This window comes from Oncorhynchus mykiss, chromosome 19 (genome assembly GCF_057628025.1).
Source record: "Oncorhynchus mykiss isolate SJ-2025 chromosome 19, ASM5762802v1, whole genome shotgun sequence".
In the NCBI taxonomy this organism is placed as follows: Eukaryota; Metazoa; Chordata; class Actinopteri; order Salmoniformes; family Salmonidae; genus Oncorhynchus; species Oncorhynchus mykiss.
The window spans coordinates 25,369,952-25,394,969 of NC_143040.1; the positions used below are offsets into that span (position 1 = coordinate 25,369,952).

At 41.7% G+C, this 25,018-nt stretch overlaps 1 protein-coding gene across 12 annotated transcripts in view; it reads left to right on the forward strand.

Annotated features, from left to right (window-relative positions):
- The window catches only part of stra6l (STRA6-like), a 24,898-nt gene extending 2,578 nt beyond the window's left edge, over positions 1 to 22,320 (forward strand). Inside the window, exons 1-18 of one of the 12 annotated variants that reach the window (XM_090210595.1) lie at positions 332 to 537; positions 842 to 956; positions 2,962 to 3,062; positions 5,639 to 5,769; positions 6,546 to 6,666; positions 7,972 to 8,017; positions 10,392 to 10,517; positions 12,427 to 12,500; positions 12,742 to 12,853; positions 12,981 to 13,134; positions 13,524 to 13,599; positions 13,721 to 13,802; positions 13,909 to 13,957; positions 15,265 to 15,382; positions 15,693 to 15,812; positions 19,463 to 19,626; positions 20,266 to 20,424; positions 20,862 to 22,320. In XM_090210595.1, the coding sequence (XP_090066721.1) occupies positions 879 to 956; positions 2,962 to 3,062; positions 5,639 to 5,769; positions 6,546 to 6,666; positions 7,972 to 8,017; positions 10,392 to 10,517; positions 12,427 to 12,500; positions 12,742 to 12,853; positions 12,981 to 13,134; positions 13,524 to 13,599; positions 13,721 to 13,802; positions 13,909 to 13,957; positions 15,265 to 15,382; positions 15,693 to 15,812; positions 19,463 to 19,626; positions 20,266 to 20,424; positions 20,862 to 21,112 (1,962 nt within the window). In that variant the 5' untranslated portion in view covers positions 332 to 537; positions 842 to 878 and the 3' untranslated portion in view covers positions 21,113 to 22,320. Of the gene's footprint in view, positions 1 to 331; positions 677 to 841; positions 957 to 2,961; positions 3,063 to 5,638; positions 5,770 to 6,545; positions 6,667 to 7,970; positions 8,022 to 10,391; positions 10,518 to 12,426; positions 12,501 to 12,741; positions 12,854 to 12,980; positions 13,135 to 13,523; positions 13,600 to 13,720; positions 13,803 to 13,908; positions 13,958 to 15,264; positions 15,570 to 15,692; positions 15,813 to 19,462; positions 19,762 to 20,265; positions 20,425 to 20,861 lie in introns of those variants that run through there. The other 11 variants (XM_090210596.1, XM_021573515.3, XR_016488853.1 and 8 more) reach the window with 11 other exon arrangements.
- Positions 22,321 to 25,018: the final 2,698 nt, after the last annotated feature.

Sequence of the window (25,018 nt, forward strand, 5' to 3'; positions counted from 1 at the left end):
AAGCAGACATTGATTATCTCTTTGAACATGGTGAAGTTATTAATTACCCTTTGGATGGTGTATCAATACACCCAGTCACTACAAAGATACAAGCGTCCTTCCTAACTCAGTTGCCTGAGAGGGAAACCGCTCAGTGGTTTCACCTTGACTCCTATGGTGACTTTAAAATAGTTACAAAGTTTAATGGCTGTGATAGGTGAAAAATTAGGATGGATCAACAACATTGGATTTACTCCACAATACTAACCTAAATGACAGAGTGTATCGAAAGCACTCAAACGCCAAAGCACTGCTTCCTCAAAATAAAACCTTTTGTTTCTTACTGTTCCTCAAAGCACCGTTGAAAAATAGCCCATACAGTAATACATTTTACAGTGAAGACGAGTGACGAGCTTGGTAATGATAAACTCACAGGAAAATAACTATCCTTTGGAGAGAGAGAACCTGAATGGAATCGATGCCATGGTTATCTGTTACTGGGCTCTCTGTTGACCATGCTATCGCACGGTAACATATCAGTGAAGTTTGGGGTCAAAGGTAGGTCACATGACCGCAACTAGGAAACGGGGCTTAGAGCTATCAGTAGACAGTACTTTCTGTTGTCACTTTTAAGAACGGTCTTTTATGTTACTCCCTTGCTCGTTGAAAGTAGTTTCAACATGATAAGAGGCGACATGTGAGTGCAATTCAAATTTTTGTCTAACTACTGTATCAGTTAGAAGGGGATGCTTGATAACTGTAAATACGCACATCTTACTAATTTGTTCATGGCGGAGATGTATTATTCAGTCTGAAAGTCCACTTCCATTTTTCTAATTGTTTATTTATCTTTGTCTTGAAGGGGCTCTCCAAACCAGACCTGTGACAGTGGTGTATCCATGGACCTCTTCTTACACTATTCTCTCGTTCCGTCGGTAAGGGGTCTCTGTGTCCCCGTACAGTACATTAACATCCAGGTAACACTTTACTTGACACCTAGCGTCATAACACGTTATGATACAGTCATAACCATGTCATAACCGCTGCCATTACCTGTCATAATATGATCATAACACTGTTATAATATGATCATTACACTGTCATAATATGATCATAACACTGTCATGACCCATATGTTTACACCTGTTGGGACATATATTGCGTTATTTTATGGCTGATTGTGACACCTACATATGAGTGTCAAAACCCACATTTATTCAAATGTATTTTTTCCCTGCCAAGAAGTTTCCATTTGAAAATGTGTTTCTTAAATCCTTTGTTGTTGTAATGAATTCTTTAAAGTTGGGTTTTTACACTTTATGACACTGTCAAGAAGCATTATGACCAGTATGATCGGAATGATGTAAGCCAGATAGACCTATCACGTACATGCCCTTATGTCAGTCATCAGTCCAAAAAATGAGTGTCTTGTCCTGCTCCTGAAATCGTCTCCTGCATTCCCATCCCAGTCAACAGAGCATTGGGGGTAGGTGCATGTCTGACATCAATGTGTTCACAATTACAATGATAATTCGGTATGGTCAATTTCAGAAAATGTTGTATTACATATAAATACCTTTGACAAGTAGGCTATGGTGTAATGGAATGTTTTACGTTGTGTGGTAAGTTTTGTTGGTTTTGACAATCTTTTGTAGGTGTCATAACCAGCCATAAAATAACGCTATCAATGTCACATCAGGTGTCACTACATATATGTGTTATGACCATATTATGACAGGTTACAAGTTATGTCAGCTGTTATGACATTATTACATGGTTATGACCGTATCATAACGTGTTATGACACTAGGTGTCAAGTAAAGTGTTACCAACGTCCACTGATGCCAGTAACACTACATTCTTAGAAAAAAGGGTTTGGCTGTCCCCATAGGAGAACCCTGTTTGGTTCCAGGGAGAACCTTTTTTTGGTTCCACGTAGAACCCTTTTGGGTTCCATGTAGAACCCTCGGTGGTCCTACATGGAACCCTAAAGGGGTCATCCTGGAATCAAAAAGAGTTATTCAAAGGATTCTCCTATGGGGACAGCTGAATAATCCTTTTTAGGTTCTAGATAGCTCCTTTAGGTTCTAGATAGTGTAGTACATCAACATAAGATATATTCTGTTCAACTGTGTTTTTTTTTACTACAGATATGCTTATGTAATAAGACAATGCTATTTTTCTGACAAATTATCATGTATTCAACAGTGCCTTTGGAAAGTATTCACACCCCTTGAATTTTTTACAAATTAAAGTGTTCAATCCCTTTGTTATGGCAAGCCTAAACAAGTTTAGGAGTAAAAATGTGCTTAACAAGTCACATAATAAGTTGCATGGATTCGCTTTGTGTGCAATAATACTGTTTAACATGATTTTTGAATGGGCTACAGAGATGAGGAAGTCAAACATACAATTATCTGTAAGATCCCTCAGTCGAGCAGTGAATATCAAACACAGATAATTTTTTTCCAATGCCTCACAAAGAAGGGCACCTATTGGTAGAAAAAATGCAGACATTGAGCACCCTTTGAGCACGGTGAAGTTATTAATTACACTTTGGATGGTGTATCAATAAACCCAGTCACTACAAAGATACAGATGTCCTTCTTAACTCAGTTGCCTGAAAGAAGGAAACCGCTCAGGGATTTCACCATGAGGCCAATGGTGACTTTAAAATAGTTAACAGAGGTTAATGGCTGTGATGGGAGAAAACGGAGGATGGATAAACAGCATTGTAGTTAGTCCACGATACTAACCTAAATGACAGAGTGAGAAGAAGGAAGCCTGTACAGAACAAAAGCCCACAAAGGAAATATAAATTATATTTAAATAATAAATTCCTTGGTTTCCCAGAAATCCTGCTTATTCCCTTCTGATTCCAGGAATCCTCCAACCAGGATTTCGGGAAAACCAGGGAATTTATTGAAAGTTTCTGGAATTTTGCAACCCTAGTCTTTGCTCTCTTTTGTGTATTCTACATAGTTCGTCATCGTGGTTGTGCTGTCGGCCCTGCAGAGGAGATCCAGACACCTGCCCATTGATGAGAAGCTCCCCTTTCTCAACAACCGCTTTGGCATTGTTGTGTGAGTCACACCGTAACCCCTGACCCTTTACCGGTCAACCCATGCTGACCCTTAAAGATAGAGACAGACACACACCGGTTTCTCATCTCAAATCACATCCTATTCCCAATATACAAATGTAGGATCTTAATTTGAGCCAGTTTGCTACAGCAGACAAATAATCCTGCAGCAACAGGACATGTGAATTATTATGCTTTTGTCGGGGTTGATCCATTTTTCATCAGGGCAAATTAAGTCGGACATTTTAAAGTGGAAATTAACAACTTAAGAAGCCTTTTTAAACTTTGAATACTCTACAAGTTTGCATTTCCTGCTGTCCAGGAAAATTGTCAGCAACAAAAGGGAGATCAAATTAGGATCCTACATCTGTAATTCTTTCTATATAGTGCATTTAACTAGGCAAGCCAGTTAAGAACAAATTCTTATTTATAATGACGGTTTACCAAAAAGGCAAAAGGCCTCCGGCGGGGATGGGGGCTGCGATTAAAAATACAAATAAATGAAATACAAATATAGGACGAAACACACATCACGACAAGAGAGACAACATAGCACTCATAAAGCGAGACCTAAGACGACAACATAGCATGGCAGCAACACATGACAGCACAGCATGGTAGCAACACAACATGGCAGCAGCACAACATTGTAGCAGCGCAAAACAGGATACAAACATTGTTGGGCACAGACAACAGCGCAAAGGGCAAGAAGGTAGAGACAACAATACATCACGCAAAGCAGCCACAACTGTCAGTAAGAGTGTCCATGATTGAGTCTTTGAATGAAGAGATTGAGATAAAACTGTCCAGTTTGAGTGTTTGCTGCAGCTCGTTCCATCGCTAGCTGCAGCGAACTGAAAAGACGAGCGACCCAGGGATGTGTGTGCTTTGGGGACCTTTAACAGAATGTGACTGGCAGAACGGGTGTTGTATGTGGAGGATGAGACCTGCAGTAGATATCTCAGATAGGGGGGAGTGAGGCCTAAGATGATTTTATAAATAAGCAGCAACCAGTGGGTCTTGTGACAGGTAGACAGAGATGACCAGTTTACAGAAGAGTATAGTGTAGAGTAGAGTGCAGTGATGTGTCCTATAAGGAGCTTTGGTGGCTAATCTGATGGCCGAACGGTAAAGAACATCTAGCCGCTCGAGAGCACCCTTTCCTGCCGGTCTATCAATTATGTCTCCGTAGTCTAGCATGGGTAGGATGGTCATCTGAATCAGGGTTAGTTGTGCAGCTGGGGTGAAAGAGGAGCGATTACGATAAAGGAAACCAAGTCTATATTTAACTTTAGCCTGCAGCTTTGATATGTGCTGAGAGAAGGACAGTGTACCATCTAGCCATACTTGTATGAGGTAACTACCTCAAGCTCTAAATCCCCAGAAGTAGTAATCACACCTGTGGGGAGGGGCATTCTTCTTACTAAACCACATTACTTTTGTTTTTGGAGATGTTCAGAACAAGGTGAAGGGCAGAGAAAGCTTGTTGGACACTTAAGAAAGCTTTCCAGATATCAACAGTAATACAATCAAGGCACGGCAGAGGACAGGGAGAGCTCTAAGGTGTTGATTTAGGACATTTGAATGTGCATTAGATGGCAACAGGATCATATTATACAGCAATTTCATCAGGTAACGTGAAACAAAGCAGGCGAGAGGTGGTTAGAATAGGATGGGAGTCCAAAAGTCTGTGTAACCAATAGAGTCAGAGTCCGAATGTGGGAACAAACATAGTCTATCCCACGGTAGGGTAAACAAGAAAGTTTATAGTCAACATAGCATGCAGGAGTCATGAGGCAAATAGCAAAAGAGCAAAATGCACAAGAAAAAAAAATAAGCGACTTGGGGCTAGCCATTGTAAGTTCAGAGTCACTCGCCCCAACAGTGCCTGTGTGTTGGAGGCGAACGAAAGCTCGGTAGAGAAGGGGGGGGGACCTGTACCAGACAGGGGGAGACAAGCCAGGGCAGACGGTGAACAGATCGCCAGGTGGAGTCCAAGCAGCAGTGCAGCAGGCAGCGGGAGTAGGTGTCACACCCACTTGGGAGAAGCTTTATTTCTGGAGGCAGATTTCTTGTAGAAAATGCCAGTGGATGGTCTCTGAATAGCAGCAGGGTGCTTCAAGGCCTCTAGATTTGGGAGGGGTAGCCTGTGAGTCTCCTGCCGTGTGTTGGCCTCAGAGGCTTCGACACCTTTCACTTCACGCCTCAGTGCTAAATGACGTTGTATCTGGTCTGTCCAAAGTTAGGTTGTAGGTTTGGAGTTTTGATCTGGAGTAAAGGTCATGCCACGGAGGGTAGCGTCCTGCACATATCCCTGCCCAAAAATCCAAGTTTCTCTAACTCCCAAACTATGTTATTGTAAAAAACATGTTAAAAATGTTGAGAGGTCACATGCAAAAATGCACCCTAGATGGGGTAAGGTATGTGCTCTGATCAAAAGTACTACACCACATGGGGAGTATGATGTGTGGCTCTGGTCCTAAATACTGCACTACATGAGGGATAGGGTGTGATAGAATATTTGAACACTCTTCATAGATACAAACATACTCCTCTTTACTACCCCCTCCCTCTCAGGCCTCTGGACCTCATGGAGAACCTCAGTAACAGATGGTCCTATGGGTTTGCCTTCGGAGCTGTATCCTCCAGTGTCTTGCTTCTTTTCTCAGAGCATTACATGACATTCAACGTTCCACCCTGGGCCAAAGGTAATTCAAAATGTTTCTGAGTGAATGGAATACTGAACAGGGGTGTGTCAGAATGTCGTTTAGCGAGTGGAACGCCAGTGTAGCAGGAGTGTCAGGCAACATTAGAGCCTCAGAGGGCTCTCAGTACCTGCTGGGTTTCTCATCTCCCTAGTATCAAATCAAATGTATTTAATAAAGCCATTTTTTACATCAGCAGATGTCACAAAGTGCTTATACAGAAACCCAGCCTAAAACCCCAAACAGCAAGCAACGCAGATGTATGAGCACGGTTGTCACGTCGGTATGAAGGATCGGGAGACAGGCGCAAGAATGCGTAATAGGGTTTTTTATTGACCCAAACTACAGCGTGCCATGTAAATGCACGGGGATGAAGACCAAACAACGTATACAAAACACAGGGTTGAAACCCAAACAAAAAAGCGAGGAGTACCTTGATTAAATACACAAGCGCACAATGATACTACACGGGTCGAGACCCGTAATCATCTGCACAATGCAAGCGGCACGAAAGCCAAAACAACACAGCACAGGTACTCACACGACCAAAAGACATTGGAACAAGGATCCGTGACAACGGTGGCTGGGAGAAACTCCTTAGAAAGGCAGGAACCTAGGAAGAGTACTTGATTGATTCATGAATGCCACTGTTTGCCTTATTGTGCACTGTAGCATTGATAATGGTTAGGGCTGGGAGTTTTTCCTGACCACATAGCCCTAGTGACAATAATATGTGCACTGCTCTCAAAACAAGCTAAACTTTGTCTTTGTCTTTGCAGCTTTTGTGTACCTTGTGGGTGCTCTCGAGGTGGGCCTGGCCTATTTCCCTTTCTTTGCGTGTCTGTCAACCCCTTGCCGAGAGTTTGGGGCTGTTCTGGGAATCCTCTACTCTTTGACATGGTGAGTGCACGTTTGATGTGATGTCATGATGTAGGGTCAGGAGTTTTTACCAACCCTGAGACCTGACCGGTTGAAGTCAGGTTCCAGAGTTTTTTCTGGTCAGGCAGGGCACATGGTCAGGACGAATATCTCCTGGCTCTATAGGGACTTACAGTGCTGTGAAAAGTATTTGCCCCCTTTCTGGTTTTCTATATTCTTGCATATTTTTTATGCTGCATGTTATTAGATATTCAACCAAAACCACATTTTAGATAAAGGGAACTACCACCACCATGCTTGACCATTGGTATAAGGTTCTTACTGTGGAATGCAGTGTGTGGTTTTTTGCCAGACATAATGGTACCCATCTCATCCAAAGAGTTGACTGAAGTTTACCAAAAAGCGCCTGTAAGCACCTGGATGATCATCAAGATTCTTGGAAGAATGTTCTATGGACTAATATATAACAAAAGTATAACTTGTTGGACGACATGGGTCCCATTATTCCTGGCGAAAACCAAATACTGCATTCCACAGTTACAACCTTATACCAACGGTCAAGCATGGTGGTGGTAGTGTGATGGTTTGGGGATACTTTGCTGCCTCAGGACCTGGATGACTTGCCTTAATAGAAGGAACCATGAATTCTGCTTTGTATCAGTGAATTCTACAGGAGAATGTCAGGCCATCTGTCTGTGAGCTGAAGCTGAAGCGCAGCTGGGTCATTCAGCAAAACACACAATCAAGTCCACATGAAAATGGTAAAAAAGCAAGAAATTTGAAGTTTTGGAAGGGCCTATTCAAAGTCCAGAAAGTCTAAGTTAATTGAGATGTTGTGGGCAGGACTTGAAACGAGCAGTTTATGCTTGAAAACCCACACGTCGCTGAAAAAAGCAGTTCTAGGGGAAAAAAGCAGTTTTGAAGTCTGCCAAAATTCCTCCACAGCAATGTGAGACTGATCAACAACTACAGGAAGCATTTGGTTGCAGTCATTGCAGCTAAAGGTGGCACAACCAGTTATTGAGTGTAAGGGGGCAATTACTTTATCACACAGTGGAATTGGATATTGCATAACTTTGTTATTTATAGAAATAAAATGAGTATTTATTTTTTTGTTATTTGGTTCCCTTTTATCTAATGTTAGGTTTTGGTTGAAAAATTATGCAATAAGAGGGAAAATCCGAAAGGGGGGAAATACTTTTTCACGGCACTGTACCTGTAGACAGCTTGATTTAATCATTACAGGAACTGCCCAGCTATTTTACTGAACAGGAGTTGTGTTGATCTAAGGACTCCCTATAACAGCCTGGTTGGTTTTATTTGCAGGATAATCATCACGCTGTGGGATACAGTGATGTGTCCCACTGGTAAGGTAGGTGAGTACTCAACAAGCCAACACATAGTCGCTTACCCTCGCCATTCAGAATACTTTAAACAATGTGGTATAACAGGCTGGTATAGCAAGGTGGTTTAGCAACATATACTGCCTGCAAGCAAGAGTACTGTAGTCAGTGGTGATTTTAGCATGTAAATCTTTGTGGGGCAAAAAAAATAAAAAGTGGGATGCATGCCAGCAAAGCCACTACACAACACTAAACAATACATTAATTGCACTATAACGGTGACAAAAAGGGCCTACAAAGGGCCTACATAAAGCTGTCCAAACGGCAGTCCCAACATCTTACCACTGCTACACCTGGCTATCAGCGGAGCCTTGTCTGGCAGTGAGACAGTTCATTCAGCCTCCTTTACTGCCTTTCAAAAAAACATTGCTGATATGAATGACTTACTTAAACAAATGTGGTTTATAATGACAATTGAAATGTACAAGCTATGGCATAAGGGCACGACAAGCGGATAAAAGGCCATCCGTAATTTCGATTAAGACATTAATGAGCGAACTAGGACGGACGTAGTCGTTTTAACTATTTGTTTAGCACTTTCAAATGTATGGCGACAGAATTCAGAACATGGGCCGTTCTTACAGTGTTCTCCCTGTACACCAAGTCAGAACCGTAGGATAAATAAAGTGGGCATATAAGCAGACAATGAAAGCTCTTACAATATTCAATGATTACATTTCTCTTAAACAGGTTATAGGCTACAGTAGAACAGTCAGAACAGTAGACAAAATTAAGAGGGGTAAATGAACCACATTTTTAGGGTGAGGCACATGGCCTACACCTTACTACACAACATACACTTAGTATTACTTTCTTAGCTACAGTATACATACTGTATCTCCCTGGCATATTACATAATTTATGAAGCAGCATACAATAAATTTTTAGACTCACATTGTTGCACTCGGCTCACTTGAACAGGAAGGTGGCACGGCGGTCCTCCAAGTTAACAGTTGTTTTGAGTGCGGCACAAATCATGCTTCATTGACAGCATGGCCAATGTTGAATGTTTATAATTTTTTAATTGGACAAGAGACCATTAATCCCAGATTTGGGACCACACAGCCACTGTCACTGATTCCTTCCAAACCACTCATTGAATTTGCGATTTCCAACTTGTTGTGTAATGTTCAATGGCCGATGAGCACCGATACGATTTACCTATAATTTCTCTTCAAATGACAAGGATTAAAAAGGATTTGTCAACTTGATTCATGTTGATGACTGCTATCTAAGATTGTGAAAGTATGATGTTGAAATGATCAGTCCAATCAAAGCTACGGTAGATATAACGGGATTTGACGAGCTTTTATCTGTGGCCAATGACCTTGAGCCTTCTTGGATGGGCACTTCTATGGCAGCAGCCGAATGGCTAGAATTTTCAATGTCTCCTCTTACTCTTGGCAGTGACGTAAAGTCACCCATGAGTGATAGAACACTGAGTCAATCACTGCGCAACGCTCCGTATTTTCTGCTGGCTTGCCCCACCACCACAGAAAGCACTGAGCTAGGCTGAAACACCACCATTTTGGAGCTGCCTTACTCAAGACAACAAAAAAGAGACCATGTTTGTATGCTGCTTTATTAACTCAATGATATGTCATTTTTTACATTGTTTGCAAACTGATATGTGACATGTATTAATGCCAAAATAACATGCAAAACAGGCAAGCCCCCCCCCCCTAACCTTAACCCTAACCCTAACCCTAACCCCCCCCCCAAAAAAAAAGAAATACGTTGTAATTAAACAACAACAAATCTGGGGCTTAAAACCCCACCTGCCTTGATTGACGGGTCGCCACTGACTGTAGCACTTATCAAGGTGAAAATAAAAATGGATATGCACTCTTCTGGGAAGAGGTGACGAACCACCAATATGATGATTGTGTGATAGAATGTGTTGAATCCATTTTGTGTTTCCGACATCCTGGCATGATAGCACAGAAAAACAGAAGCCTGTCTGAATAGCAGACAAAATATGTCTTATCCTAACTTGATTGGCATTGAATACCTGTCGTTGATGCTAATACCACTCACAAAGCTGGTTTGCATCCGTTTATTAGCATTGTCATTACGTTCAAATGCTTATACACTGTATAACATTTAACATATTTCCCAAGCCATTCATCTCACATATAGTTCCCAGTACAGTATGTGATGTCATTGCATTCAATAATATATCTTTATCACACATGCCAAATGAGTTATTCCTCTCACTTACTACGTTCAAAATCTATATCCCTGACCATATTTTCCAAGTCATTCATCACTCTTTACAGTAGGTGTGGCCTATGTATTTCTGTGTCTATGACTGCCATGTGAATTTGAACTTGTACTCTGTAGATACTGGGTAGTCACCAGAAGCTCGTCTACCAGTGGCCGACCATTTTGTCTCTCGTATTCCTCCTGGGGCGGTTCACATACATGCTGGTCAAAGCTGTTCGGATTCGACTCCAGCTTGAAACTGAGGTGAGAATTTCAGTTGGAGAAATAGTTGTTACCACATCCGTTTGAGGATTTGTGTCAGTGAAATGGGGAAATTAATCTCAATAGCGTATATCAGATATGATGAAATACATACTTGTGTTATTTACGACTCATATTCAAATGAGATTTACAGTTGAAGTCGGAAGTTTACATGCACCTTAGCAAAATACATTTAAAATCAGTTTTTCACAATTGCTGACATTTAATCCTAGTAAAATGTCCCTGTTTTAGGTCAGTTAGGATCACCACTTTATTTCAAGAATGTGAAATGTCAGAATAATACCTGAGAGAATAATTTATTTCAGCTTTCATTTCTTCCATCACATTCCCAGTGGGTCAGAAGTTTACATACACTCAATTAGAATTTGTTAACATTGCCTTTAAATTGTTTAACTTGGGTCAAACGTTTTGGGTAGCCTTCCACAAGCTTCCCACAATAAGTTGGGTGAATTTTGGCCCATTCCTCCTGACAGATCGGGTGTAACTGAGTCAGGTTTGTAGGCCTCTTTGCTCGCACACTCTTTTCAGTTCTGTCCACACATTTTCTTTAGGATTGAGGTCAGGGCTTTGTGATGGCCACTCCAATACCTTGACTTTGCTGTCCTTAAGCCATTTTGCCACAACTTTGGAAGTATGCTTAGGGTCATTGTCCATTTGGAAGACCCATTTGCAACCAAGCTTTAACTTCCTGACTGATGTCTTGAGATGTTGCTTCAATTTATCCACATAATTTTCCAGCCTCATGATGCCATCTATTTTGTGAAATGCACCAGTCCCTCATGCAGCAAAGCACCCCCACAACATAATGCTGCTAACCCTGTGCTTCACGGTTGGGATGGTGTTCTTCGGCTTGCAAGCCTCCCCCTTTTTCTTCCAAACCTAATGATGGTCATTATGGCCAAACAGTTCTGATTTTGTTTCATCAGACCAGAGGACATTTCTCCAAAATGTATGATCTTTGTCCCCGTGTGCAGTTGCAAACCGTACTCTGGCTTTTTTTATGGCGGTTTAGGAGCAGTGGCTTCTTCCTTGTTGAGCTGCCTTTCAGGTTATGTCGATATAGGACTCGTTTTACTGTGGATATAGATACTTTTGTACCTGTTTCCTCCAGCATCTTCACAAGGTCCTTTGCTGTTGTTCTGGGATTGATTTGCACTTTTTGCACCAAAGTACGATAATCTCTAGGAGACAGAACGCGTCTCCTTCCTGAGCGGAGACTTGCGTTCTATTGTTTTTACAGATGAACGTGGTACCTTCAGGCTTTTGGAAACCATACTTGTGGAGGTCTACCATTTTTTGTGAGGTCTTGGCTGATTTCTTTAAATTTTCCCATGATTTCAAGCAAAGAGGCACTGAGTTTGAAGGTAGGCCTTGAAATACATCCACAGGTACACCTTTAATTGACTCAAATGATGTCAATTAGCCTACCAGAAGCTTTTAAAGCCATGACATCATTTTCTGGAATTTTCCAAGCTGTTTAAAGACAGTCATCTTAGTGTATGTAAATGTCTGACCCACTGGAATTGTGATACAGTGAATTACAAGTGAAATAATCTGTCTGTAAACAATTTTTGGAAAAATTGCTTGTGTCATGCACAATGTCCTAACCGACTTGCCAAAACTATATTGTGTTAACAAGAAATTTGTGGAGTGGTTGAAAAACTAGTTTTAATGACTCCAACCGAAGTGTATGTAGACTTCCGACTTCAACTATATATATATCATGAACTTCAGATCATTCAAAAAAAAATTGCCGTCACAACAAGGGGAGAGGTCTAGGTTTGCATTTACTAGTCTTCAGCATGCCAAAAGGTCTTTAGACATGCCCGACTTTGTGGAGCAACCATCCAATGAATGATGAGTTTGTCTGTTGACAAGAATCTTCTTTCAGGACCAAGACCAGCTAATCCAGTGTCACCAGGCCAAGCATGTACAGAGGTTGTTGAGGAGGATCCCTATTGACCGGTAGGACAACAGTAGGAGAAACACTGGCTCATGATATATTCTGTGGTTATATAAAAGTAAACCATTGGTAACAGCCTGTCACACCATTTCAAAATTAGGTCTACTATGTTCAACACGTGACAATCATTCACATTTCATCGTTGGTCTTGCAAACATTCAGCATCAACTGGTTGTGTGTCTTAAAGATTTTTCATGGAGCGTTAAGAATGGTTTCGTTAAATTCCGGTAATCGTTTTGATAGGAAACTGGAGGCCAGTTGGTTCCAGAGGAGGGTCTATGACTGGGACCCCCACTTCAAGTTCCCTAACAGAATGATCGGCACATCCATCATATCCCTGATTGGCTTATACACGGTTCGCCTTGTTATATGGGCGGGATTAGGTTTTTCATGTGTTATTTTACACTTATTTTAGGTATTTTATTTGACATATTTTTGTGTGCTTCTGACTGTGTGCTTTGGGTGCGTCTGTCCTTCCACAGATGACTTTGGCTGACTATAGTCTCAGTGACTATGCGTTTGATAAATTGGATGTTCTGAAAGACCAACTGAAGAAGCTGGCTTTTTCCTGCAATGAGACAGAGATATTTGTAGCTATGATCCCCCAATTTGAGGAATTCGCTCACGTTGCCAGAAGTAAGGAGCATGGTTTAGACTATTGTGTGTGCGCATGCTTGCGTGCGTGTGTTGCCGCACCCACACTCGTAGAAAGAAAGGTGCTATCTAGAACCTAAAACGGTTCTCCGGCTGTCCAAATAGGAGAACCCTTTGAAGAACCCTTTTGGGTTCCATGTAGAATCCTCTGGTTCTACATGGTTCCAGAGGGTTCTATCTGGTTCTACATGGTTCCAGGGGGTTCTACATGGAACCCAAATTGTTCAACCTGGAACCATAGGGGACAGCCAAAGAACCCTTTTGGAACCCTTTTTTAAAAGAGTGCAGAGTTTGCCTGAATATTTGTACCATTATCATTCATCAGTCTGCATAGTTTACGTATCAGTTTGTTTGTTTGAATGATTTTCCAGAGTGCTGGCTAGCCACAACCATCTTTGCCAGCCTAACGTCTGTGTCATACACATTCCATGTGTTAGCATGCTACCGGTATGTCCTGTTTGATGCAGTTATTCCACAAATATTCCATATACTGTATATACACAGTATAGAATATGTAAATGATGTATGATCTGTTAGCATTGCTGTTATAATTTTCGCCCTGTCACAGGAAACATCTGAAGAGATTGTGGGCGGGGGAGAAGGCCTTTCTTCCTGAGAAGTTCCATAATCCCAATTCTGCAGTCAGTGTGGTGAGTAGCAGCGCATTCCAATGCCAGAATGTTCCACAGAATTATTGGGAATGTTATTTGTAGTGTCAAACTATTTAAGAGTCATATTTTGTAACGTTACATACAGGCTGCCATCACAAGATACTCCGGATGGCAAATAGCATTTACTTTGTGGGGTAAGACAACCTTTCCTCTTCCTTTCAGCCCACACAATACAATACAATACTTATAAGGGGATATATAGAATGAGACATAAACAGTCACCTCCAAAATGATTGCCACTCTTGATAAAGATGAGCAAAGAATACTGTGGAAAAGAAGTAATACCAATACAGAGACATATTATATGATAAACAAAATACTAATTTATGCTAATACAATTGCTCAGAGAAAAATGTTTCGTTTTAAGTAATAAAATATAATCTCAAAGATATCTGTGAAAATGATTTTCCTGTTTTCAACGCTTTGTGCATCCTCCCCTTGCAAGGATAACAGCGCTAAGCCTTTCTCCGATAATGCTTAATGAGATTGAAAAATACATTGGTAGGGATCTTAGACCATTCTTCTCTTTCCAGATCCTTGATATCCTTTGGTCTGCGCTTATGGACTGCCCTCATTAATTCAAACCTCGGCTTTTCAATGGGTTTCAAGTCCGGAGACTGCGATGGCCATTGCACCCGGTTCCAATCCAAGTGCCAATGCCGTTTAGCAAACTCCAGGAGTTTACATTTGTAGTTTGCTCTCAATAAAATAGCCTATTGGCATGGTGTAGGCGTCTAACTTTTGAGTTGGAGGCTTGGTGACCCCAAGATTTTTTGATGCCATCCGAACCGTCTTCCTCACTGTGTGTGGGGACAAGATACACTTGGGTCCTCTACCAGGGAAGTTTACCACAGTTCCAGTGGTTTTAAACTTTGTATATGTTGCCCTAATAGTGGTATATTTGGTTTTTCAGGTTTTTTTTTAGTACCCATTGCCTAATTTATGAAAGTCAACAACCAGTTGTCTCTTTTCATTTGTGATTTATTTGCCTTTCCGCATGGTGATGGATGACAAAGGGATTTTGCACGTGTGTTACCTCATTTTTATACCCCAGTGAAACAGCAAGCCAAGGAAGGCCACAATACAGTTCCTTAAACTGAGATACATTTTTTAAAAGTAGAATGTTAATGCACATTTTATTTAGTTTGATTTTATTTATAATAATCTTCAAGGTTGCCAGTAATATTGACAGGTATCTTTTTTAGATAAAAAAAACTACTTCTTAAGCGTAATCTCTTTCTCCGAGCAATTGTATTAGTATAAAACTATGTAATTGTCACTTTTTGGGGGGATACAGTATAGCGCAGTATTTGTATTATTTACAGTCTTTTTTGTTCATCTTTATGAAGGGTGCCAATAATTTTGGAGGTGACCGTGAATAATTATTTATTGGATAGATAAATAAATGCATTCTATATGAAAGTTCTCCAATTTCTTCCAGGTTTTCTAATTGTTCACTTTGTCCAGTTCGTCTTTGCGTTGCTCTTTACCTACGGAGTGGTCCTCCCCATCCAAAATGGAAGAGTGTTGGAAATGTTGACCAACATGGGAACTATTCTGTAAGTGTACTCCATGGGACAGTTTCCCAGACCCAGATTAACAGAGAATCTCCATTGAAAGTGTTTTTGAGTCCAGGATTAGGCTTAATCTGGATTTGGGAAACTGGCCCGTTCAGTGCTTTAAATAGGCTGTAACTATTCAGAAATAAAACATATTCAAGGAGCCGCTCAGCTCATATGAAAAAAATGTCAGTGATCGCTGGTATTTCTTTACCCATTGAGCGTCGACGTAACATATTTCCTGGTATGTATGCATATCCAAGCAGTGTGAGTTTCCTTATCCTGTATGAGGTAACGTTCTCTCTATCAGTTTGACCATAGGTATCGTTATAGGACTGGTTATACTACAGGTGGTGCTGGTCCAAGTGTTCTTCCTTCAGGACAAGATCTCACCGTCAGACAGGAAGAAACCTCTGGCACTCAACAACAGGTGCGGTATTATGTAACACAGGCCATACCTCTTGACCTAACGTTCACCTTAGCCTACTGGTCACCAGTCATTCACCCATCACAACTCTACCCAGTCACAATCTATGGTTAGTGTGCTTCTTTGGAACGCTCACACAAAGAAAGAAGAATGCTTAACAGTTCCTTAATTAAAGGATTTCAAGGGAGGACATGGTGCATGATAAAACACCCACATTTACAGTACCAGTCAAAAGTTTGGACACACCTACTCTTTCAAGGGTTTTTATTTTAATTTGACTATTTTCTACATTGTAGAATAATAGTGAAGACACAACACTATGAAATAACACGTATGGAATCGGGTAGTAACCGAAAAACTGTTCAACAAATCAAAACATATTTTAGATTTGAAATTCTTCAAAGTAGCCACACTGCCTTGATGACAGCTTTGCACACTCTTGGCATTCTCTCAACCAGCTTCACCTGGAATGCTTTTCCAACAGTCTTGAAGGAGTTCCCACATGTGCTGAGCACTTGTTGGCTGCTTTTCCTTCACTCTGCGGTCCAACTCATCCCAAACCATCTCATTTGGGTTGAGGTTGGGTGATTGTGGAGACCAGGTCATCTGATGCAGCACCCCATCAATCTCCTTCTTGGTCAAATAGCCCTTACACAGCCTGGAGGTTTGTTGGGTCATTGTCCTGTTGAAAAACAAATGATAGTCCCACTAAGAGCAAACCAGATGGGATGGCGTATCGCTGCAGAATGCTGTGGTATCCATGCTGGTTAAGTGTGCCTTGAATTCTAAATAAATCAGACAGTGTCACCAGCAAAGCACCCCCACACCATCACACCTCACACGGCAGTTGGAACCAGAAATCTCAAATTTGGACTCATTAGACCAAAGGACAGATTTTCACCGGTTTAATGTCCATTGCTCGTGTTTCTTGGCCTAAGCAAGTCTCTTCCTATTATTGGTGTCGTATAGTAGTGGTTTCTTTGCAGCATTTTGACCATGAAGGCCTGATTCACACAGTCCTCTGAACAGTTGATGTTGAGATGTGTCTGTTACTTGAACTCTGTGAAGCTACAATGGGCTGCAATCTGAGGTGCAGTTAACTCTAAGGAACTTATCCTCTGCAGCAGAGGTAACTCTGGGTCTTCCATTCCTGTGGTGGTCCTCATGAGAGCCAGTTTCATCATAGCGCTTGATGGTTTTAGCAACTGCACTTGAAGAAACTTTCAAAGTTCTTGAAATGTTCCGTATTGACTGACCTTCATGTCTTAAAGTAATGATGCACTGCCATTTCTCTTTGCTTATTTGAGCTGTTCTTGCCATAATATGGCTCAAACGCATTAAGAAGGAAATAAATTCCACAAATTAACTTTAAACAAGGCACACCTGTTAATTGAAATGCCTTCCAGGTGACTACCTCATGAAGGTGATTGAGAGAATGCCAAGAGTGTGCAAAGCTGTCATCAAGGCAAAGCGTGGCTACTTTGAAAAATCTCAAATATAACATATTTTGATTTGTTTTGGTTCCATGTGTGTAATTTCATAGTTTTGATGTCTTCCGTATTATTCTACAATGTAGAACAAAGTAAAAAATAAAGAAAACCCCTTAAATGAGTAGGTGTGTCCAGACTTTTCACTGGTACTGTACCACAAGAGGTAATGACTGGAGCAGAATCAGTGGAATGGTATCAAACACATGGTTTCTATGTGTTTGATGCCATTCCATTAGCTTAGTTCCAGACATTATCGTGAGCCGTCCTCCCCTCAGCAGCTTCCATTGTACTATACATATCATACTGCAAAGGTAAACATTGGGACAAAAATTGGCATTGGACTTCCTGGTTTACATCAAAATATCTTTTCACAAGTATTTTTCTTTACCCACAGCTATTTATTTTAGTTGACCTTAGTTACGCAAGCTCTTAAAGCTCCCCTGAATTATTTCAACATTTTGTTAAAAATCGCACAACATTTCAACGTCCTGCTACTCATGCCAGGAATATAGTATATGCATAGGATTAGTATGTGTGGATAGAAAACACTCTGAAGTTTCTAAAACTGGTTAAATAATGTCTGTGACTATAACAGAACGTGAACAGCAAGCGAAATCCCAAGAAAAACCTGGTCACAAAAACCACAAAAAAGTATTCATCCGCCAGTCTCTGAATTGTTTATTGCAAGCAAAAATAGATAACGGTGAGGTTGCAGTTCCTACAACTTCCACACGATGTCGCCAGTACTGGCATTTTCATTTGTTTAAATCCTTGGTGGAATAAGAAATAGGCCTTTCCTGTCCTCCAGGAACAGGAAGAGATTTATGGGAGAGAGACAAAGGACCATGATTTCAAGAGTAGCTGCTATTGAATACAGATCGCCCAGTGATCAATTTGATCGATTATTAACGTTTACAAATACCTAAAGTTGGGTTACAAACGTAGTTTGAAGTGTTTTGTAAAAGTTTATAGGCAACTTTTTTAATAAAAAAAAAAATGACGTTGCGTTTTGGAACGGAGATTTTCCATGGATCAGACGGGCTATATAAATTGACATTTTGGGTATACATGGACGGATTTAATTGGGAAAAATACCCATTTGTGATGTTTATGGAACATATAGGAGTGCTAACAAAGAAGCTCGTCAAAAGTAATGAATGTTTTATATTTTATTTCTGCGTTTTGTGTAGCGCCGGCTACGCTAATTCTTTTGTTTACGTCCCCTTCAGGTATATTGGTGTGTTGCATGCTATCAGATAATAGCTTCTCATGCTTTCGCCGAAAAGCATTTTAAAAATCTGACATGTTGGCTAGATTCACAACGAGTGTAGCTTTAATTGAGTACCCTGCATGTGTGTTTTAATGGAAGTTTGAGTTTTATCGAGTACGATTAGCATTTGGCGTTGCGCATTTCCGCAGATTATTGGCCAGGAGAGACGCTAGCGTCAAACCAGGGCTAGTTGAGCTTCATAATGCATAAATCTGTGGCAAAGACAATGTGCAGTCAAGCGGTTTGCACACACACGCAAGAACACACACAACCACAGACACACACATGCCGTGACCCCACTTTGGCATGTTCTGCATACATATCAGGAAATACATACACTGAGTATACAAAATATTAAGAACACCTGCTCTTTCCATGACATAGACTGGCCAGGTGAATCCATGTGAAAGCTATGATCTCTTATTGACGTCACTTGTTAAATCCACTTCAATCAGTGTAGATGAAGGGGAGGAGACAGGGTAAAAAAATATATTTTTAAGCCTTGAGGGAATTGAGACATTGATTGTGTATGTGTGCCATTCAGAGGGTGAATGGGCAAGACAAAAGATTTAAGTGCCTTTGAATGGGATATGGTAGTAGGTGCCAGGCTCACCGGTTTGTGGCAAGAACTGCAACACTGCTGTGTTATTCACGCTCAACAGTTTCCTGTGTGTATCAAGAATGGTCCAACACCCAAAGGACATCCAGCCAACTTGACACATTGGAGTCAACATAGGCCAGCATCCCTGTGGAACACTTTCGACACCTTGTAGAGTCCGTGCCCCGACAAATTGAAGCTGTTCTGAGGGCGAAATATCGGGAAGGTGTTCCTAGCGTTTGGTATACTCAGTGTACGTTGTTGACATAGCACTCTATGGTATCTCCCCTTTTAGGAAGGCGTTCCACAACTTCAACTACTTCTTCTTCTTCTACAACGTTGTGATGGGCCTGAGTAACTGCATCCTGCGTCTGCTAACCAGCTGCGTGGTGGGCACCTGGCTGGTGTCACGCATCGACCGTACCATCATGCCGAAGGGATACGAGTCCATGGACCCTGGTCAGTTTAGTGACCTAGTTAGGGCCCAGAGGGTTTTCCCTGACCAGGAAAAACTCTCCGCCCTAATTAAAGGCTCTGACTAAAGCCTATAGTTTTTGGTTGAAAACTCACACAGGTGCAGCTACATACAAACAGGTGATTCAATCACTGTACTATAAGTGCGTAGCCAGCCAGAACGGCTCATAGGAGCAGGAGCCTATCTCTCCTTTCTGTAGAGCAGGGGTAGGCAACCCTGTTCCTGGAATGTCTTCAGTACTGCAGGATTCTGTTCCAACGAGACACCACACCTGACCAACTGAACTAATTAATCAGTTCAGTGATTGCCTAAATTCGACACACCTCGTCTTCCAGGTCAGTTAAATCCAAATCACGAAGTGTCTGTAGCACTCCAGGACCAGGGTTGCCTACCACTGCTGTAGAGTGTGGCAGCTTGATGTGTAGGACGCTAGTCCCAAACTCGGTCCTCCTCCAGAGGAGTGGCCCCAGGACTAAGGTTTGGAAACACTGCTCTCGTCAATCACAGGGCCTGTAATATAGGATTTATACAGAAGGTGGCAGCATTTCACAGGATTTGCATGACAAAGAGTGTGTGGCAAGTACATGTCATATAGAATGTAACTCTTTGACTGTCTATTTTAGGTTACAGCACTTGGATCGGGATGATTTTTGCAGACCACTACCACAACAACCCTGTCATGGTGTGTTTCTGTCACCTTCTCCTGTCCAACACCATGGCGAAACAACAGAGGACCACAGAGGCAGCATCCTACTCCACGTTCAACAACACATCTTCGCCAGGTCCGTTAACATTAAGATGTCATGAACACAGCTGCAGATCAAATAATGGGCTGTTTAAAATATAATTTTCTCTAGGTTGAAGTTTCTCATGATGTGAGTGTATATTAGACTAAATTGTTCTCTCTAATACCACTGTGTTGTAGATTCAGCCTGTGGAAGTTATCTCTAATACAACTGTGTTGTAGATTCAGCCTGTGGAAGTTCTCTCTAATACCACTGTGTTGTAGATTCAGCCTGTGGAAGTTCTCTCTAATACCACTGTGTTGTAGATTCAGCCCGTGGAAGATCTCTCTAATACCACTGTGTTGTAGATTCAGCCCGTGGAAGTTCTCTCTAATACCACTGTGTTGTAGATTCAGCCCGTGGAAGTTCTCTCTAATACCACTGTGTTGTAGATTCAGCCCGTGGAAGTTCTCTCTAATACCACTGTGTTGTAGATTCAGCCCGTGGAAGCCGGGCCAGGCGGCGATGGATGCTCCTCTACACCCTGATGAAGAACCCACGACTGATCCTATTGAGGAAGAACAGGACCACGTCCTGTCCCACTCACCACCAGGAAACTGTGGTCCAAGCCTGGCTGCTGGCCTCTCAGACCGAACAGATGGGACAGGCACCAGAGATGACGGCCACAGCCGCTACAGTTACGTCAGATCAGACGATGACCAATGGGCAGGCATTAACTGACTGATTCTGCTCCGGGTTTATACACGCGCGGCCTGAAATAGTGTAGTACAATACTGTGATGTAACATTTAGTAGACCTACAGACATTTCGAGGACACGTTTTGGCTCATGAGTGCTACACTTGATACTACAGGCCAATTCTTCTGTAGGCCAAGCTCTTACAATGTATTGTATTGTATGTGATGAATAATATGATTAATGTATTGTATTGTATGTGATGAATAATATGATTAATGTATTGTATGTGATGAATAATATGATTAATGTATTGTATTGTATGTGATGAATAATATGATTAATGTATTGTATGTGATGAATAATATGATTAATGTATTGTATTGTATGTGATGAATAATATGATTAATGTATTGTATGTGATGAATAATATGATTAATGTATTGTATTGTATGTGATGAATAATATGATTAATGTATTGTATTGTATGTGATGAATAATATGATTAATGTATTGTATTGTATGTGATGAATAATATGATTAATGTATTGTATGTGATGAATAATATGATTAATGTATTGTATGTGATGAATAATATGATTAATGTATTGTATGTGATGAATAATATGATTAATGTATTGTATGTGATGAATAATATGATTAATGTATTGTATTGTATGTGATGAATAATATGATTAATGTATTGTATGTGATGAATAATATGATTAATGTATTGTAAATTCGGGAAACAGCTACATAATTACTCCTACTGTGAAAGATGACAGGACAAATGGACACAGTTATGCTTTTTACCTCATAATGGCCCGTTTGTTTTTAGTAGGCCACATAGCCGCGGGAAGTAGAGGTGCTGAGGGCGCTGCAGCACTCCCTGAAAAATCATCATCATAAAAAAAATATACAGAACCAGTCAAAAGTTTGGACACACCTATTCATTCCAGAGTTTTTCTTTATTTGTACTATTTTTCTACATTGTAGAATAATAGTGTAACCCTTGAATGAGTAGGTGTATCAAAAATGTTGACTGGTATTGTATATACATTTTAAAATATGTTTATTCTTAAAGATGTTTTTTTTTCTCATAAAAATAGTGCACTGGGCCTTTACTAGTATTAGCAGAACAATATAGATGTATTGGGCTCAAGTAACAACAAAAGAATTCAGCATCTCTGCTCTGTCAAAAAAATCTAGTTGTATAATTAAGAACAGTATTTTGCAGGATTAAATTGTCGGAATTGAAGTCCCTTTCTTTTTGATTGTCATTCTAATGGAATCCAGAAAGAACAAAACCATGTCCTCATATTAAAGGTGCAAAGTTAAGGGTAAAGACACAAAACATCCACATCAAATTAATTATTTTTATTGATCAAATTACATCAATCAATCAATCAAATGTATTTATAAAGCCCTTTTTACATGTCACAAACTGTTGCACAGAAACCCAGCCTAAAACCCCAAACAGCAAGCAATGCAGATGTAGAAGCACAGTGGCTAGGAAAAGCTCCCTAGAAAGGCCAGAACCTAGGAAGAACCTAGGAAGAAATCTAGAGAGGAACCAGGCTCTGAGGGGTGGCCAGTCCTCTTCTGGCTGTGCTGGGTGTAGATTATAACAGAACATGGCCAAGATGTTCCAACGTTCATAGATGACGAGCAGGGTCAGATAATAATAATCACATTGGTTGTAGAGGGTGCAAGAGGTCAACACCTCAGGAGTAAATGTCAGTTGGATTTTCATCGCCGATCATTCAGAGTTAGAGACAGCAGGTGCGGTAGAGAGAGAGTCCAAAACAGCAGGTCGGGGACAAGGTAGCACATCCAGTGAACAGGTCAGGGTTCCATAGGCACAGGCAGAAGAGTTGAAACTGGAGTGGCAGCATGACCAGGTGGACTGGGGACAGCAAGGAGTCATCAGGCCAGGTAGTCCTGAGGCATGGTCCTAGGGCTCAGGTCCTCCGAGGGAAGAGAGAGAGAGAGAATTAGAGGAGCATACTTAAATTCACACAGGACATCGGATAAGACATACTCCAGATATAACAGACTGACCCTAGCTCCCCGTCACATAAACTATTGCAGCATAAATACTGGAGGCTGAGACAGGAGGGGTCGGGATACACTGTGGCCCTGTCCGACGATACCCCCAGACAGGGCCAAACATGTAGGATATAACCACACCCACTTTGCCAAGGCACAGCCCCCACACCACTAGAGGGATATCTTCAACCACCAACCTACTACCCTGAGACAAGGCCAAGTATAGCCCACAAAGACCTCCCCCATGGCACAAACCCGAGGGGTGCGCCAACCCGGACAGGAAGATCACGTCAGTGACTCAACCCACTCAAGTGAAGCACCCCTCCTAGGGACGGCATGGAAGAGCACCAGTAAGCCAGTGACTCAGCCCCCGTAATAGGGTTAGAAGCAGAGAATCCCAGTGGAGAGAGGGGAACCGGCCAGACAGAGACAGCAAGGGCGGTTCGTTGCTCCAGTGCCTTTCCGTTCACATTCACACCCCCGAACCAGACTACACTCAATCATAGGACCGACTGAAGAGATAAGTCTTCAATAAAGACATAAAGGTTGAGACCAAGTCTGCGTCTCTCACATGGATAGGCAGACCATTCCATAAAAATTGAGCTCTATAGGAGAAAGCCCTACCTCCAGCTGGTTGCTGAGGGACAGTAAGGAGGCCTGTGTCTTGTGAACATAGCGTACGTGTAGGTATGTACGGCAGGACCAAATCGGGAAGATAGGTAGGAGCAAGCCATTGTAATGCTGTCCTTGAAATATCATTGAGGCCTCGCGGGTGGCGCAGTGGTTAAGGGCGCTGTACTGCAGCGCCAGCTGTGCCACCAGAGACTCTGGGTTTGCGCCCAGGCTCTGTCGTAACCGGCCGCGACCGGGAGGTCCGTGGGGCGACGCACAATTGGCCTAGCGTCACCCGGGTTAGGGAGGGTTTGGCCGGTAGGGAAATCCTTGTCTCATCCCGCACCAGCGACTCCTGTTGGGGGCCGGGCGCAGTGCGAGCTAACCAAGGTTTCCAGGTGCACTGTGTTTCCTCCGACACATTGGTGCGGCTAGCTTCCGGGTTGGATGGCGCTGTGTTAAGAAGCAGTGCGGCTTGGTTGAGTTGTGTATCGGAGGACGCATGACTTTCAACCTTCGTCTCTCCCGAGCCCGTACGGGAGTTGTAGCGATGAGACAAGATAGTAGCTACTAAACAATTGGACACCACGAAATTGGAGAGAAAAAGGTTTAAAATTCAAACAAAAAAAAGAAATATGATATGTTCGTCAAAAAAGAGATTAGAGTCCAGAGTAACGCTGAGGTCCTTCAAACTCAGTGCCTCTTTGCTTGACATCATGGGAAAATCAAAAGAAATCAGCCAAGACATCAGAAAGAAAATGGTAGACCTCCACAAGTGTGTTTCATTCTCGGGAGCAATTTCTAAACGCCTGGTACCACGTTCATCTGTACAAACAATAGTGCCAACTATAAACACCATGGGACCATGCAGCCGTCATACCGCTCTGTCTCCTAGAGATGAACATACTTTGGTGCAAAAAGTGCAAATCAATCCCAGAACAACAGCAAGGGACCTTGTGAAGATGCTGGAGGAAACAGGTACAAAAGTATCTATATCCACAGTAAAATGAGTCCTATATCGACATAACCTGAAAGGCAGCTCAGCAAGGAAGAAGCCACTGCTCCAAAACCGCCATTAAAAAAATCCAAACTATGGTTTGCAACTGCACATGGGGACAAAGATCGTACTTTTGGAGAAATATCCTCTGGTCTGATGAAACAAAAAAAGAACTGTTTGGCCATAATGACCATCATTATGTTTGGAGGAAAAAGAGGGAGGCTTGCAAGCCGAAGAACACCATCCCAAACGTGAAGCACGGGGGTGGCAGCATCATGTTGTGGGAGTGCTTTGCTGC